General features: G+C 38.5%; 1 protein-coding gene across 1 annotated transcript in view; it reads left to right on the forward strand.

Moving 5' to 3' along the window:
• The window catches only part of LOC121194876 (glypican-6-like), a 78549-nt gene that overhangs the window by 41393 nt on the left and 18555 nt on the right, over positions 1 to 18601 (forward strand). Inside the window, exons 5-6 of the mRNA XM_041058002.1 lie at positions 10628 to 10758; positions 11426 to 11569. Coding sequence (XP_040913936.1) covers positions 10628 to 10758; positions 11426 to 11569 — 275 coding nt within the window. The remainder of the gene's footprint in view (positions 1 to 10627; positions 10759 to 11425; positions 11570 to 18601) is intronic.

Below are 18601 nucleotides of genomic sequence, written 5' to 3' on the forward strand. Positions count from 1 at the left end.
ATACCTGCTCCACTGACCAGAGAAGACAAGATATTGGGGAGGTGAAAACTAATCCAACCAAAGAGTGAGAAATCCTTTAAACCTAGAGGCTGTGCCCCTGATAGCAATGATTTTTCCCTACAGCGCCTTCTCACTGCACAGCTCCACTCGCAGGAAATAACGCCCTGTGATTAAATGAATTCCAACTTGTGACAGAACTTGAACAAAAACACACACCAGCTCACATTAAGCAAGTCCTCACCTTCATTTATCCATTATATGAGTGAGAAACAAAAGGGGACTGTTGTGATTCTGCCAGAGGCAAACTGAAACAGGTGTGTGTATGAAGAGCAGCTGCACTGCTATATATTCCACAGAAATGTGAATTGTTTCTAAACATATCTGAATTTATTTTCCAGTTTTCTGTGGTTCTACTGCAAGAAGAAAAATAATAATGGTACCAGAATCTCATATTTGGATGCATTGCTTTGATGTTCCACTTTCTCTGAAATTAATTGTTAGTTGTTGAAGCCAGCGTACAAGAAATGATGGAAAAATTGTCATGTCTGTAAGTTTGTGTTACTAACAACCCTAGATCAAATGGCCTTGCCCACATGCATGTTTTGCTTGAACTTGATTAATTAGACAAGTAAAGCAAGGAAAATATGACCAGCATTTGGAAAGGTGCTGTTCCTGGAACTAATATTCTGGAGCTTTAGTTCCAGAGGGTCATCTAATTTAGTAATATTATTATGTAACACTTTTGCTCAGGAGAGTTAGTAAATATTTGTTCATGCAGCAGCTAAAATGAGCTCAACGTAGCATAAATATGAGCTAAATAGAGCTAGAATGTCACACTGTAATCTGTATTTCTTGCTTAATGTTACACTGAATAAATCAAATCCGAAATAAATCATACAGTAGATTAAATGGGCTCTGCTGAGTAGCCAGTCTCTAATCCATTCGTTCCCACTGGAGAACAAATCCTTGCTGACCTCTACCCATTCTGCTCCTAATCACAAAACTTGCTCAGTGCATTAATTATGGAAACAGATGCTAATTGCAGCATTTTTAAGCACTGTATTGTATTAGTTCTTGCAGTGTAATCGTTGCAAATACCAGAATTTGATTTAGGAATTAGTTTGTTATAAATGCTACTCTTTTATGCACTTATAAACGTGCATTTCAAAAAGCAGTCCATGGTCAATTTGAAGACATTAAGAGTGGGATTAGATTTTAACTACATGAATAAGCAGGGAGCTACTGATGAACAGCTGTCAGTCTGTTCACTGCACCTGAGAACTCTCCACTGAGCATAATCAGGACCCACTCTCCAAATCCTCTGGGATATATAGAGCATATACGCTCTCTGCATAAATCACCGGGAATCTGTTTTAAGATCATCTCTTTGACAATGTTTACTTGTCTTTGTGTTCTTTTTGTAGAGAAATGTTCTGAAGCAGATTCTTTTCAACCATTTTTGCTTATTTGGTTATTTATCAAGTTGTCTGCACAAATTGATGTCTTCTTCCTCTCAGGTCATTTGAATATCACTCACACTCTGTGGTGATGAATGTTGTCCTCTGCAGTTTGCACCTCACATGTCATTATCATTTTTTTTGTGCTGACACGTAGTTGACACCTGTGATGGAACTTTTTCTCCTGTGCCCTCACAGCATTCACAGTGAGACTCACCACTGACTTACAGTAATCTTTAAGTGGACTGGTCAAATGTTCTGCAGCTTTATTTGCAGTCTTGTTGAATTGGTGTTTACAGGCTGTTACTGTTCTCTCTGGAGAGACATGTCACCACATTGGAAGTGATCTGCATCGATTCCATCTACTCGTTTCTTTTTCATTAGGTGATTTGTTTCACTTGGTAACTGGAGCCACCCACAACCTCACTGTTTATGAAAATTCAAGCCAGTAACAGATCCTTTCCTTTGTGCAAAATTCCTCATGAATAAAATATTGACAGGAAAAAAAATCCTTCCCTAACACACTGTGAGTGGACAACCCATGGCTGAAAGTCAGACCGCATGTAGAAAATATTTTCTGCTCACAAGGAGGGTTTTGAATTTTTCGTGACTACCAGCATGAATTTAAACACCTATATGTCTCCCACTTGCACTTTATCATAATTAAGACAGTCTAGTGACAGGCTAAACATGCAGCCAATCAGCTTATCAACCAATCTGAATGTGCAGTGCCAGTGCAAATCATCCAACCAATGACACTTCTACCAAAAAGATTTGAATGTGGTTGAGACAACACTTGGCTTTAGTTAACAGGTATTTCTATTAAGTATACAGTGGGAATTTAATTCAGTATTATTAATGTTTAAAATAGACTTAATCGACTCTGCAACTGATCTGACAAAGGCAGAGACAAAGAGACAAAGAGCCCGTGAGTGGGCGAGTGAAAGCGAACTAGCACATCGAAAGAGCTGAAACTTATCTTTATCTGGTACTTATATAATGTAATTGCATATGAAACTGTTGCAGACTTGAGTCTCTGTGAATGGTGACAGCCTCTGATTAACCTGTGATAGATTTCACTCATGAAATAATCTGGTGGCAAAAGTATTCAGATCATTTACTTGAGTAAATGTACTAATACTACATGGTAAAAATACCGCCTTACAAGTTAAAATCCTGAATTGAAATTGAGTATATAACCATCATCAAAAAAGTGAAACTATAAAGTGGCATGAAAAGAAAATACTCAAGTACTTCAAATCTTTACTTAACTATAGTACTCGAATAAATGTACTTAGCTACATTTCCACCACTGGAAATAATGGGTTATACTGAAAACATAGTAACAGACAAGACAGAGAAACTAGTGAAGATGATTTGCTCTTACTAAAAATCATGAATCTCTTCTAACTAGTTTCTTTAAAATTATGGCCCTAATACCACTTCTGATCTGCATAATCTTCCAGTGTAAATGCTGCATCTGTATGTGCAGTATTTAAAATCTGGGGCCTTTTTGCCCTCTGCAATGCTGATTAATGCCTTGGTTTGTCATGGAAATTCTTAGACTTATTTATGAGTGTAAATAGCTATTGTCTAGCACATTGTCACTGATTTCCATTATTGTCGACAAATTTCTTGATGAGCCTTTAAGCTTTGTCTGTTCTGCATAATGACCTCTAAGAAAAAGGAGGATAGAAACACGCCTCGCATCTGATATTTGTCTAATTATTCATAATATTGTGCAGTCAGTGGATTGAAAATCGGAGAACTTGAACTCTCGCGAGCAGCCACACATCTTTACATTTAATCAGCTTTCCAGACTTGCAACACCCACATCCACATGAAGTTTTATTGAATATGCAGATTTCTCATATGACTACCCACCAAAGTTTTCACCTTGTGTGGGGCCCAATCTCTAACATAATGTCAAAAGAAAATTAGTATTAACTAAGTACCTGAAAACTAGCTGTATCCTCTGCGCTATTTCTGTTTTTCCTTCCTGTGTGAGGTCTGACTTTCCATCCAGAGAATAGATGCTTTTGAACAGCGATGATTTAGAACTGTGGTGCCTAAAAGCCATTTCACCCACACCTCTGGAGTTAAATGGATTTATAATGGTTTGCACTGCCTAAGCTTTGTGACTTGTTTCACCACCCATGGGCAAAAGGTTAAGTAAACACAAAGCTCCACTGTAAAAAAAATCCCTTCTTCCAACACTCAAAATATTCTTTAATCTAATAAGATGTGCTAGTATTACTAATGACTTGTTATACTGTATGTACTGAGTATTCAGAATTTCAGGATTGAGCTGTTTGAATTTAGATCATTTTTCTTGTCTTCAGCACAATGACATTCAAACTAGACGTGAATGCTCCCTCATACCTGAGGAAAAGGAGCTTCACCAGGAGCGTGTCACGCAGCATGGGTGCACTTAACAGCAAACCTTAAACCATTCAGTTATACATATACAATAAAGCTCACCTGTATAAAAAATGTTCCATATGTACGTTACATTTTTTAATACTAATGCAGCAGTCTGCCTATGATTTTTACAATGTGGTAGTTATTGGTCACTGTAATGATTGCTCCAGTTGTTACTGGCTGTGAAGCAATACCTGACTAAAAAAAAAAAAAAACACTGTAAAATATGGGGACATATCCACAGTCTGCTGGGAGCAGTAACTTTCTCCTGGTTGCCTGGCAACCGGTATTCAAGCCTATAACCACCCATAAAACTCAGAATTGTCATTTTTTACACTTTTTTACACATTTCTGTGTAAGTCAAACAAATAAGACATAATGTGTGAACTAGTGATTTTTTTGTGTGTGTGTCATTGGCAGGCAGATTTTATTATTGTTGGACACAGCATGGCTAGCTGTTCCCTCCGTTTCAAGTCTTTGTGCTAAGCTAACCATCTGCTGGCGGTAGCTGAAAGAGACGTGGGATCCATCTTCTAATTTAAATGTGCACTAGAAATCAAATAAACATATTTCCCAAAATGACGAATTATTCCTTTACGTTCAGCAGTGGCCAGTGTGAGGTTTCAGCAGTCTGAGATATTAAGATCAGTTGGGGGACCTTCAACCTCGCAATTGCATTTAGGTTTTTGCTGGTGTTGTGTCCCAGCAACAAGCCTACAGAACATATCCCTCTGCCCCATCTCAGCAAGAAAAACACTGCAGAGAAAGACAAAAAGGGACTATTAAGCTGAACCTTTGAAGGCTTTTCAGTTTTCACTGGCTAGTTTGGTCTGACTCTCACAATAAGTAAAACCATTTAGTTTTCTTAAGAAATGTTCAGGATATTAGAATGAAAGCCATTCAAAGAACTTTTCGGCTCATGTTGTAAAATGGTCAGTGACATAATCAAGACAATTTAGCTAGATACAAGTTTGAAAAGGTGCTTGACAAGAATATTGATCTTGCATAAGAATAAGATTATTTTTAATAAACCTTAAATAATGTATTTTTATTGGCTTTTTTGCAGTGTAGTTCAAATGTAGAGACTACTGATAAAACTCCATGTCTTTTATGCTCCCAGCTGTGAGAAGACCGTAAACTTGAACCAACTGGCTGAGGAAATTACATGACATTATATACCTTCACACAGAGTTATCACTGGCACATTATAGACCTTGTCTCTATCATCCATTTACGTCAGCCATCTGAAAAAGTCAAACAAAGGCAGCACCAGGTGAACATAGTGCTCCAACTCTGTTTAATGTGCAAAAGCATCTGTAGTGACAACATTAATTTCCATTTTGTTTTATAGTTCTTTGCTTGCCTAATCACTCACAGTTACATGAAGATGTGGTTGAGCGGATCTAATTACAGATTCACTTCCCACCTGTGCAATTACGAATCTGCAGAAAGAGAGAAATTTTGTGAAGAGAAAGAAATGATTCTCTCTGGTGTGGTTATGAGCAGCGAGGCCTGTCATTGTCTTTGCTCAGAGCTGCTCGCCTGTTGAGCCCGTCCAGATCACATCTGAGCTTTGTGATGGTGATATGCTCCGTTAACATGGCTTTTACAAAGTGCAAACAAGGACGCTGACTGGGGGGGGCGGGGGTGCACTGGTGTTCCTTCAAATTCCATGACATCTCCAACTCCATTAGTAACGCGATCTGCTTTTGAATGGCTTATTATTGGATTATGCTGCTTAGTTTCATTAGCAGCGCAGTATCAGTGCTGCTCCAGTGGCTTTTGCATTAGTAGCTATGCTTAATGTTAAGTGTGCTGTTATCCCTCCATTACAACTTTGTACAGTAATAATGGAAACAGAACAATGATGAACGTGTCTTGCTTTATTTGCAAACAAGACCAGGAGTCTTCAGCCATGTTAGCAGCTAAATGCTAAGAAAGACATGCTAACATGCTGATGTTTAACAGGTAGTATTTACTATGTTCACCATCTTAGTTTAAAGACTGTTAGCATGCAAACATTTTCTAATGCAAAGTACAGCTGAGGCTGATGAGAATTTCCTTGATTTTTCAGGTAATTGGTCATAAATCCAGGTAAACCAGGTAAATTTGACCTGATTATGGTGCTAGATGAAAAATCAGGGGATCCACAAGGTTAATGGTTGGAATGTGTCTAGCAAATTTCATGTAAATCCATTCAACAAGTGTTGAGACATTTTACTCAAAACCACAAATGAAAATCTTTTGGTGATGCTAGGGGGCAAAAATTAGGAGGTCACTTAAGTCTTTGGATAAATTGTTTGGAAACCATAAGAGTCTGTACCAAATTTTGGCCTAGTCTTTGGGTAGATGTAGATGAACAAATAAATCAAACTTTTTTCATGCTGGCAGTAGAGGAAGAGTCAGGGGAATACCAGAGTCAGTCTGAGAATCTTGATTATTGGTAGCAAATTTCACAGCAATCTATTTAATTGTTTTCTAGAAAATTGATTTGAACCAAAAATGTCAAACTCGCAGTGGCACTAGAGGAAACATCAAGGGATATTCATAGTCACTAGGATTCATTTTCCAGACCAGATTGCCATCCAAAGGTCCATGTTGCAAGTGTGCTGCAGTCCTTATGAAGGCAGGTTATTGCAACAGTCAGCTACATCTTCTAGAAAAACTCAATGCACGACTTGCCCTTTGTAATTCTTGTATTTTCAGGGGATATTTTTAATACACTGTATTCTCCTTTTCTGTGGCTGTCCTTACAAGTCACTGAAGGTCAACAAAGACCTTATTATCACCAATTTGTGTGTGGTAGCCATGCAGAAACTTAACTGCCATATGAGTGTGTTTTATGAAAAAACATTTTGAACATGGCATTAATGTTGTAGAAGAAAAATTAGTTCTTGATGGTCTAAGTGTGCCATCTCTGTTTTATGGTTATTAAAACTTTAAAAGTTTGTTAACATTATATGGAAATGTGTCTGCACATAGGTGTTCAAATGTATGTCTGTATGTGTGTCTTTGCACATATAGAAGGACTTTTTTTTTTATCAGTACAAAGTGTGACCAAATGACAACATGCATCTTTTCCTTTCCATTTTTATACCGTTTCATATTGCACCATTAGTTGGTTGACTGAACCACAGATGAGCTATGCTTTACAGAATCCAAATTACACTAGAGCCATTTTTCATCCTGTGGAGCTCTTCACAGGCAAAGAGCCATAGACGGGCTTGTTCACTTTCCTTATTTGTCCTTGTCTGCTGGAGGCTTGCCGCTGGCTGACATAGCCTGAATTTAAGTGGACATCAATCTCGATAAAGAGGCAGAGCCCCGAGTAATATTACCTCCACTGATTTTTTTTTTAGCTGTTTTCCAAGACAGCACAAATAAGCATGTTTTCACATCACAAACTGAAACATTAACCTCTGCAATGAAACAAAACATTTGGATCACGCTGTGGTTTCGTAGCATGGGTGTCTTTTAGTTTTACATGTCTTTATCCAGGGATCATCTCGGTTGTTTCTAAAAACCTTAGCTCAGAATAAGACAAGATCCGTCTATTTGCATGACTGTGTCATGATGATAACAAGATTTCCTCCAGCTGGCCACTGTCCTATCTCAGAGCTGCAAAAGTGATGCAGGGAAAATTTGGCTCAGAGTGGCAGCCGGGCCACTGCGGACTAGACTTCATGCACTCTTCATAAATGAGAGTCATTAATTCTCCATGTAGGTAGAATTTTTCACATGCGGTGCAGGAGCCCCCTCTTCCTCTGGGACAAAGCTGTACCCTGGCCTGACTCAACCCAATCAGCACCACTTCTCATTCTCTAGCTCTCTTCTTTCCCTCTTCTCTTCCTTCTTCTACTTTGTCTCTGTCTGCTCTCCCTCAGTTAGGTATGAAGACAAAGTTCCCGGTTCCCTCTGTTTGTCGAGCCCATCTGATAAGTTGCAGATAAGTCACCATTGTTTGGAAAGATTGCCATCGCCTCTGATGCTGGAGGCACTCTTCTTTTCTCTTATTATGAAATATGAGTTGTTCCCACTTGGCTCCCTTGACCTAAATTTTCAGTATTTGCACTTGTCAGTTTTTAAGCATATGCTTGAATTTAGATTTTTTATTGTGTGTATTTTTTATAAAGTAGGGGCTCCTGAGGCGGTTGAATGAATTTACATCATAATCAGATTAGACAGCACGCTGTATGCCAATGCCACATTCAAATTATTTTTCAAGAACTGCAAGACAAAAAGAAAATATTCAACCTTAATTGGAATTAGTGTAAAGAAAAACATTATGACAACTACTCTGCGTCAATACTAATATACTGATACAAATTTTAATTTTTCATTTGATGTCTTTGCTGGTCCAGGTGTCACTTACACTTCACCACATGGTTGCACAGTGCTGTGATTGAGGCACTGCTGTAGAAAACCATTTGGCGCTGACATACAGTAGTCTGTATATTAAAATCTCAGTTCGCATCAAAGGCTATTTGTAGTCCACAGTGTAAACAAACATAAGAGCTCTTCAAAGGCTCAGCCTTTGACATAATTGGAAAGGAAATGGAGTCAGAGCTGAGCTAATGTTTCTCGGCTCTTTTCCTCTGCCATCAGTGATCTCAGGTCCCAGTAGAATGAAAAGCTGGACAGGTCTGCTATCAAAGAACTGGAGAGTAATTTGGATTTTTTTTTCATGTACAGTATTTGTCTCCTATTTCCTCTTTAAATCTTTGGGTACCTTTCACACCCAAGTATTGGAATGTTTACAATTCCAATTATATCATTAAATATATATTATATATACATATATATATTTTAATAGGGTTTCAGTCACTGTTCTTTGGTCTCCTCTCTGAAATATTATCTATGTCTTCACCAATTATGCCATTTTCTTGTGATAGGTGGGGTTATGGGAGCAACAAGCCAAATTAAACACATAACTGTTGAAAAAAAAAAAAACAACAAGCTGCTTACTGCATTGTAGTACAGGCACGTAAGATGTCATTGTTTCTGTCGTCTCCAAATGACAGGATGACCTTATTTAGTAAGGAGGTAATTGTAGAGCCATTATGACAGCCTGCTGGTGAGGTCTTATCCTGGGAGGTCTGTGGATGGAGAAACCTCTCCTGACAGACTGTCTAAGTACTGTCTCCAGGTCTGGAACTTGCACAGTTATGAGTTAGTGGTTTGGTGATGTCCAGCTCCCTGTGGCACCCCATTCAAATGCAGAACTGCCATTTTGGAGAGTCTGGCACATTGACATATAGACCCTGCGCGGCTTAGAGCACTTTAGCACAGTTTCATGGCAATACCAATTAACTCACGTAGCCTCTAAATGTTTGCCCAACTAGTTTGAACTACTAAGTTTGAGCTAATCTGCACCATCATCGTTGTAAAGATTAAACATTTTGAAAACAAAATCCCTCTTGCATTTGAAATAAGGTGTTAATTGAAAGTGATGAAAACAAATGGACTCTGTGGAGATGATAAAGGAAAGTGTCTCATGTTCAACAAGGCCTTCTGGCTTGTGTCCACATGGTGATATTAATGAGCCATTGACCTTTTAGTATTCATTGCCCACAGTGGATGTAAATCAGTGCTTGACTTTCAAAAGTTTTTTTAAAATCTATCACTCATCAGTGGTATTCGTTGCATGCAGCATAAGAAAATTTTGTAGACTTGATTGAATTTATCTACATAAAAATAGAATTTGCCCCAAGATGGATTCATGCTTCAGAAGTGTGTATTGGTGGACTATGATGTGGAAGCAGAGGTAATTGACAATACTATGTAGTGATCAGAAACCAAGACACAATAGTTTGTCCTATTGTAATAGAACCTGGAACCAATTTTGGTCTTTTTGCATGAAAAACAGTTATGAACATAGCCGCTGGTAAATCTGTTTTCAATGAACTAACTGTTATTAGGTAGGTATAGCATTTTAGCATTTAACCAAATTCAAATAAGTAGAAGTGTGCAATACAGTATGGAGATGAACACACTTTTCTCTGGTTGTGTTCTTTTTTCTTTTTGTTTCTTTCTGTTCTCCTTTTCTGTGGAAGTTGATAGAGACTTACTGACACACTGGTAACTTGAGAAAACAGAAACAAATGAAAAAAACATTTGTCAGTTTGACAACAAATGCATTGCATTTTGGAAAGCACTTCATATACAGAAAGCACAAGCAAATACAGAGAACCTGCATAAACAGAGAACAAGCATTTATGTAAAACAGAAGAAGATACAGAAAATAAAAGTAAACACAGAGTCGCTGCAAATTCACTGAACTTAGCTGCAACACAGTAGAAACGTATCCAGGGACATGAGTGGAGCCCTTTTTGCTTGTTTTTATGACTGTGTTTTCCACATTTGCAGTGACTTTCTAAATGTGTGATCCAATCAGTGAATGTAGTTTTCTTCCATTTACTTGTGTTCTCTCTAGTGATACTAATGTTGGACCCTGCCACATCTGACATGACAGGAATGCCTCCCCAAGCATTTGAACGAGACCACATAGTACATAAAAATATTGAGTGAAAATAGAGATGGTCAGCTACATTTCAATCCAGTCATTTCCCAAGTACATTGAAATCACTGCAAATCAATTTTTGTTAAGAAGAAAAAACTTAACAAAAATTGCTATATTGAAGGTTATTTTTGTGCGTGAGTAAGAAGTGTTTCTTCAACTGTATGTGTGTCTGTTTTCACCCCCTCCTCCACCTTCCAACACCCCACCTTTTTTGCCACTGTTATGATAGATGCCATGCTGCTGGTGGCGCAGAGGCTGGAAGGACCTTTCAACATTGAGTCTGTCATGGAGCCTATTGATGTCAAGATTTCAGAGGCCATCATGAATATGCAAGATAACAGTGCCCAGGTCTCCTACAGGGTATGTCAATTAGGTTTATTCCCCAGTGAACAAAAGTAACACCTCAGACTGATTGTTGAAGTCCAAATTCTCACAAACTCAAGTATGGGTAGGAGGGGAGCTTGCTGTAAGCCATACTGGGCTGTGTCTAAGGTGTGTAGCACAACACATTCTAATTATGTCCAAGTTTAGGTCTTGTATTTGAATTATATGTTTCAGTTTGGTCAGAAAATCTTAGTTCAACTAACAGTAGTTAATGTGTTTCCTGTGTTTTACTGCATTTTTCTTTGCCCACTAAATTGTAGTCAGAAAGAAAAAAAAATGTAGGTGGTTGTGAAGAATTTTTTCAGCCCACACAGTTTTGGATGCCAGTTTTCATTCAAAGCTAAATGCTCTGTTGGCTTTCCCATGCAACAGATGCAGTTTTGTTTATGGTTTAAGTATATGTGGTGTTTTCCCAAAAGCCTGTAAAAACTTAACTCTATCATCTTAAATAGCATTGGTCACAGCTCCTACTTGAATCACCTATCAACATGGTTACCTCAACTTGACGTAGAGCACTGTCACGCTGGTAATGTGGGGTGAATGCTTCACAAGACCTTAACAAAACAGCATGTTTTCCCTATTTTCTGCATCCAGAGTAATTTAAACCCCTGACAATTGGGTGCCCATGTTTTTGTAATTGCAGGTTTTTCAAGGCTGTGGCCAGCCAAAACCCGCAGGAATGACTAGGTCTACCCGTGGTGTTTCGGATGTGTTCAACGCCCGCTTCAGGCCGTACAGCCCAGAAGAGCGGCCTACCACTGCAGCTGGCACAAGCCTAGACAGACTGGTAAGGAGACAGAGCCAATGCTGCTATTTTCAGGCAAGACACTGCTTCAGTGTAAACATCATTTGTCTTTCTGACTTGACACTGTTGATTAAAGCTGGTGATTTGCCATCTTAAGCCCCTGGAGCCGGAAATTAATTCTTTGTACTTGTCCTCCATTCAGGCCCCTCTATTGATTTGTGTTTGTTAACGAATCAACAGCTTTACCCCAAGAGGGCAGTGGAAGGTGTGGTGCACTGCATTCAGTACCCTTCTCATCTCTGTGTACTTGGACAACAGAAAAGAAGGGGATGAAAGACGATAGATAGATTTTGTGAGGCTGACCATATCAATTGTTTGCTGTAAAGCGCACCTTTATTTTCTACCAGATTAGTTGTATGTTTGTGGGATTGGATCTTGATACATGGATTTCCATCTCAAACAACCTTGAAACCTAAAATGCTGCATCAGGGTAAAGGTTAACATGGAGCTGACAGTCCAATTCAGCTGAGAGACAGTTCTCATCATGGATTACCTTTGCAGCCACTGTGTCCTTCCTTTCTCCCCTCTAGCCCTTTTCAAAGTGAATCATTGTGTCTTAGTTATGTTGGTATTTAGAGCTATTTATATCAAAAACCCCCCAAAAAAGATTTTTTCATATTTGACCCATGAAAAGTAACAAATTTATGAAATTGGTCTTGTGAAACAGATTCTTAATCAAGAGTCTTAGTGCTTTCTGTCAGGTTAATAATAGGTTATTTAGTTAATGAATACATAATTAGAAAAACAGCAGTTTCAGGGTTTTTTTTTTTTACCATCTGGCTCTTGGAATCCCACAGCAATAAATTAGTTATTTGTTTTATTCAATTCTAATTATGTTTTGGCACAATCTAATTAATTCTCCACATATTTTGATGTCTTACATACAGCAGTTGCCTTTTTAGCTTTGTATGTCCGTCAATGATTTCTTCCACCTACACTGAATTAATTAAGACTTTCTGTTTCCCTGCCTTTATGCTGCAAACCAGAGGAGTGTTTGGAATACGATGCAACACAGTGTAAGGTTCAATATTTTATACTCATTTCAGTAGTTTTTTTCTGGGAATATTGTCAGGTATTGTTTTATGTATTATGACTGGAGGCAAAGATGATGTATTAATATTGTGTGGATGGGGCATAGGATTGTATTCGAAGCATTACGGGCATTTACAGTAAACAAGCATTGTGACCTGTAAATCCCAGTGGTATCCAGCAGCTGTTGTGTTAAGTGTCAGTTATATTTTCATTTTCAACTCACATAGGATTCAGTGTCACATACTGTCTTTGAATCCGCCATGAAGGATTTCATTTATCAGGGGGCTCTAATGCAGGAGCTGTCCAGAGGTCGATAATGGCCGCTGTGGTGTGTTATGGCATCAGAGTATCAGCTATTAAACACGGAATTTTACAGTTGAGCTGCTAACTCCAAAGGGATTGTCGAACACATGCCACAGTGTCCTCAGCTAGTGAGGATTTCTCTCCGGAGATCCTACTTGAACCTTCGTCAACCACCATATCTATTCTAGACACATTCCAGTCCAAGACCCTCATTGCCATAGCTAATAGAGTCAACTCCTCGAGGAAGCCAACCAATCAGCAGGTGACCTGTGCCATCAGAGCTGGCAGAGGGGGAGAACTGTGAAGAGCTGGTGGGGGAGTGTTTCAGCCAGCATCTGCTCTAATGGTACAGTGATGTGGGGGCTCTAGACTGCTCATGAATAACTGGGCAATTAGCCTGCTTGGAGAATCCTACAAAATGGAGCTCAGTGACAGCAGCTTATTTTCAATGTACGACAGCTAGACCAGTGTACCTGAGTAGATATTCCCATTATCAAAAGCTGTGTATCCGAGGAGTCCAAGCTGACCTGGCCACACGAAGCCGCAAATCGAGCCGAGACTCAGAACTCTACTTTCCATAGATTTAGAAATTTCAGTAAGCATTTGAAGGCTTTTTGGAACGTGACATTTCAAATAAGAAATGAGCAATAACATGCATATTAAGCGGCATTGACTCCTAGTCAGAATGTGCATTAAATGATTTTTATGGACAGTTGAGGAAAGCAGTAAGCTCAACACTGACATTTTAAGTAATGTTACTTGAAAGCAAACTGTTTAATTTGGAGTTGGGTTTCAGGCAATTTTACAAAATATTCGCTCTCCTTTTAGCTCTGATTTTGGTCTCCACTGTCTCTGTAACTATCTGTGAGAGAAGTATCTGTTTTTCTTTAAGCTGCTGAATGCTCCGATATGTTCACCCTTTTTTACTGAAAGTAGCTGCCTGCTGCAGCCACTACTCTGGGTGTGACATTGTGGCCAGAAAACCAAAACAATGAGCTGAAAAATGTTCTGTCTGGTGTAGTCTCTGTCAGTTTACCACACTGAGCAACAAGTCACAACTTTCACATGCAAGTAGTCATATGGTCCACTATTTTTAATTAATATACAAGTACTTATTGTAGTTGATTTAGTATGTATACTTTTGAATGAAATGAATTACGTATGTATACATACAGTATGTTAAATGACATAGCATGTGGCAACCACCTCAGCTGAATGACAAAGCCATTGTGAGAAGACTCTACTTATCCTAATCCTTCTAACTGCCACTTTAACTGGCACCTATTAATATAAGCTATAATAACTTGATGCTAATGGAAATACAGGTACTAAAAATCAGCAACAACAGCTATATTTCCTCAATGACAAGTCTGTAGTACCCTGGGATTAGGTTTCTGATAATGAACTGTGAACATAAGTGTTAAATACTGTAGACATTTCCCCACTAAAATAATAGAGTATAGCATCTGTAAACATGAGAGAATTAAACCTTTATAATGAAAAAATTAACACATGCTGGTGTCCTGGCGGTAGTGTGATTAACCTTGCAAACACTTTCCAGCTCGATTGCAGTTGTGAACCTTTGTATAATGTCATCTCCTCTTCTTCCTCTTTGAATTTCCTGTCTCTTTGTATTGTTGTGCTACCAATGAAGACAAAAACACATTAAAAAGTCTTTTTTTTTAGTTAATTAACCCAACTTACCAACTTAAAGTAGTTCAAAGAATTATCCTGCATTGTTCACTTTTGCTGGTAAAATGGTTTAGAAAGTGATTTGTGTTAAATGAGTGCTATCTCAGTTGCATTAAACTTTTTAATCTCATAAACCAACTATATACTGAGTTTTTATGTAGTTTTGATTATACAGTAAAAGAAGCAGCCACAGTGGCACAGTAGCACAGTAGTCAGCATCTAGTGTTCTCTACTGAAGACAGCAAAAGTTGCAGTGGTTTGTTCAGCCAACACTGAATTATCTCTGTTGAGGTCATATGTTTTAGATATTCACACACATCTGCTGTGTGCTGCAGCTTACTTCCAGCTGTCAAACATCTTACATGGTTGTTAACACACAGTAAGCAAGCAAAGACATGGCAAGGACATGCAGAAAACTACCCTCAAAATGCACAAGTGCCCTAGTATTAACCTTTTATTGGTACATTTCGAACTCGTGAAAAGTTAAATGAATTTCTGTTGAGTTCTTGATTTTGCAGAATTTAGATGGTTTAGTAGTGATGATTGTATCACACAAGGTAATCCTATTTAAGGAAATTTCAGCTTTACAAAACATGAGAAAGACAAGAGTGTAAAAGTTCACAGTAGATGCTTTTGGGTGGATTTGTTAAGAAGGTGTAGTACAATGAGTCAGGAAACATAGGCCACTAAACTGAATAGAATCACTTAAGGTTTATTGCACGCAAGACGCTCTGAAGTGTGCAGCAGGATGTGGTCTTCACTGTGGTCATATTAGCTAATTAAAAAACAGGTGGTGTACACTCATCAGTAGCCACAAGTTATATTAATGCTTTAATGTGTATTTTGTTTATTCACCTCATTATTGTCAGGAAGTTGGTTTACCAGAGGTTGTGTAAGGATACATCCTATTATTTGTTTGGAATATAAACAGCTGAGTTGTGGCAGTAGGCATCGCATGAATTTCCCCAAACTTGCTTTTGTATCTCTGCAGTCCTTGAGAGCTAAGGTGAGATAGGTGGTCAGGGGGAGAAAAGACAGAGATGACATCTCTATATGGAAAGTTGGGTCAAGGATCTCAATTGGCTCAAAAAAGGCTTGGTACACCTAAGAAATATCACAAAAATACAGTAACACAGTGACTTCGGTTTTACCCGAAGCTTTCTGTCAGTGTGCATGTCTCAATTGAAACTGCACCCTGTTATTTTTTCTTTTTTTTTCATATCTGTGCTCTACATAAGAAATACTTGTAAAGGTGCCAGTCTCGTCTTACGGCTGCCTTGTGCCATCATTAATGTGACAGCATTTATGTGTTTACCCACAGGCAGGGACATGACTGGGTTTCCTGTGAGAGCACATCTTTGTTATCCCACACACTGTCCTCGTTTACATCCTGGCACAGGATAATTACCCGTGACAGTGACACTGCTCAGCCTTGTGAAAGTTGACAATAGTTGAAAGTGTCCTTTGATAGGAACTTCTTGTCTGGATTTACCGCTAAGTTTGTGAGTCAAAGAATGTGCAAGGGATGGCAGGGAGTGCCTGCATTCATTTCTTCTGTTGCCTATAGAAGAGCCTGGAGGAGCAGGCCCACCTCCAGCTCAATGAGCCATGACTGTTTAATTGCCTGACATTCTGTCAGAGCACACACCCTCAAAGCTCTGAGAGAAATGGAGATTTTAAAGTCCAAAGAGGGGATAAAGGCACAACAGACTGTCAGGCTCAGAGGCACATTAAAGATAAGAGGTGGTGCTTTTAATTTGACATTTGTAACAAGTTTTGTGCAGTTCAATTTAGTGTAGTTTTATTGGTCCTCTTTGTCGCCCCTCTGTAATACATGGTTCATATTTTATCCGTATGGCACTATAAACAATGCGAGCCAGACACAAACAAGACTAGACTGTAGAAAGAGCCTGTAGGGAGCAATATATGTCAAAAACGTATCCCTTGATCCATGACTTTGTTTCTGTAAATAGTGTGGGACCTTTTTACGTAGCTTTCAGAAGATACTTCTTGAAAGTCAGTCAGATGCATCAGATAATATTTTTATTGAAATTATTAAGGCATCATTAGCAACTTCAAGGTTATTCATGTACAAACTCCTATTATTAATAAATGAAACTTGAGTCAGCTGTGGCCCGCTCCAGCATCCTTGATGAATTTAGAAAGCTCTCTTCATAAAAAAAAAAACAGCTAGCTCAGTTAATCTGCATTAAATGGAAGATACGTCAAGTTTTGGTTTCAAGACGCAGTTCACTTCTGTTCACAAAGTCTTTTTGCAACAAGTACAGTACTTTCCAAAAAAAATGCTCCAAGTAATGGGAGAGAAAATACAATTGAGGTTGTGATTATTGATTAAACAGTTCCTGTTTGCCTTTTCTCAAATCCAATTTTCACCTTTCTCCTAATATTCAAAATCAGCAATAATATTTTTGTTTTTCTTGACACACAAACATGATAGAAGGTTGAATATTGTGACAATACACATCAAATGGGAAAACTATAATTGTAAACAAATTATAGCTCCCCTTTCATCTGTGCAGACATAATTTACTCCTGACTTTCTCCTCTCTCTCTCTGCCCGTCTCACCCTGTCAAACAGTTTTTGTACCATTTTGAATAAAGTAAACATTTTTGAAAACCAAAGTCCACAATCAACAGAAGTTATTCAGGATGCATTTAGGCATACACCCCAAGGTTAGTCTAAGCTTGCCGCAGAAATTCCCGACTCCTGCTCAAAACAGAAAAACACTTTAGAAAATATTGTGGAAAATGCTCATCAGACAAAATGCTGGACACTCACAGTGGTTTCTAACCTTGGATCGCAAGATAAATATGAGGGATTGCATGAGGATTAACAAGATAAACAGAAAACTGTGTGTTTAGTTTTTTGGGTTTTGTCTAACCTTTTGCTTTTTTTTCCTGTGAAACAATAAAAAAGCTTTACTTCTTTAGGCCTCTGATTGTTACCTATTCAAATAAAATGATCTGAGACAAGTTTTAAGACACTCTTGGAGCCTGGATTTGTGTCTGACATGGTTTTCCCTCAAAAAAAAGTTAAATTACCGTAAATCTTAAAATTACATCTACCCATTCCCCCTCATTAAAAAAATATATAAATATACAAATATTTTTCAAGTTAAACTGCTGGACACCAGATTTCTCCTATTTCAAGTCCATTCTCAATGTATGTGTCTCGGTGGTTTAAAGTTTCTACATCACACCAAATGTCACCAAATCGTGCTCATACATACATGTCTTAAACTCGGTTGTAAGGTGAACACACAGGCACACACTCTCCTCCTTCAGCAGGTGAATGTGAAAATGGCCTTCTACTGTCAGACTGTGCACATACATCATTCTGCACAGTGAAGGTCAAACTTTTAAGTGAAGTAACAATAAGCAAAACATGTTTTTTAGCTGAGGTGGACTTCATAGAGAATAACCAAAAGCAATCAGTCTCACACTCTGACATTAGATCAAGGGCAGTTTGTTGTGGGTTATATCCTCCAGTTTGTTGCGTTCTTTATTTTGCCCATGTGCATTTCAGTAGTTGGAAGACACTCAAGACAGAAAGAGGCACTCACTTGTTGTCCTCTTGGCTTGCCCTCTCAATAAGAAAAGGTGGCAGCACAGTGGATCAATGCTTAGAATTGCTGCCTTGCAGCAAGAAAGTTTCAGTTTTTTACCCATGTTTGTGATTTTTTTTCTCTTGGTACGTCTGTTTCCTACCACAAAGGCATGCAGGTCAATAAACTGCTCTTAGGTGTGACTGTGCGATTGTCTGTGTTTCTTAGCCTTGTAACAGACCAGTAATCTACCATTGGTTTTTCCTTGCTTTTAGCCAATACATGGGCTCCAGCCTTCCATGACTTTGGACTGAGTGTGGAAGGAGCAAGATTGGAAAAAATAAAACATTGCACAAAGGCAGTCTTTTCTATGTATGGTTTGAGGTGGAAACTATCACTTATCACTTATCTGTGCTCGCTT

Source organism: Toxotes jaculatrix, chromosome 15 (genome assembly GCF_017976425.1).
Source record: "Toxotes jaculatrix isolate fToxJac2 chromosome 15, fToxJac2.pri, whole genome shotgun sequence".
Classification (NCBI taxonomy): Eukaryota; Metazoa; Chordata; class Actinopteri; family Toxotidae; genus Toxotes; species Toxotes jaculatrix.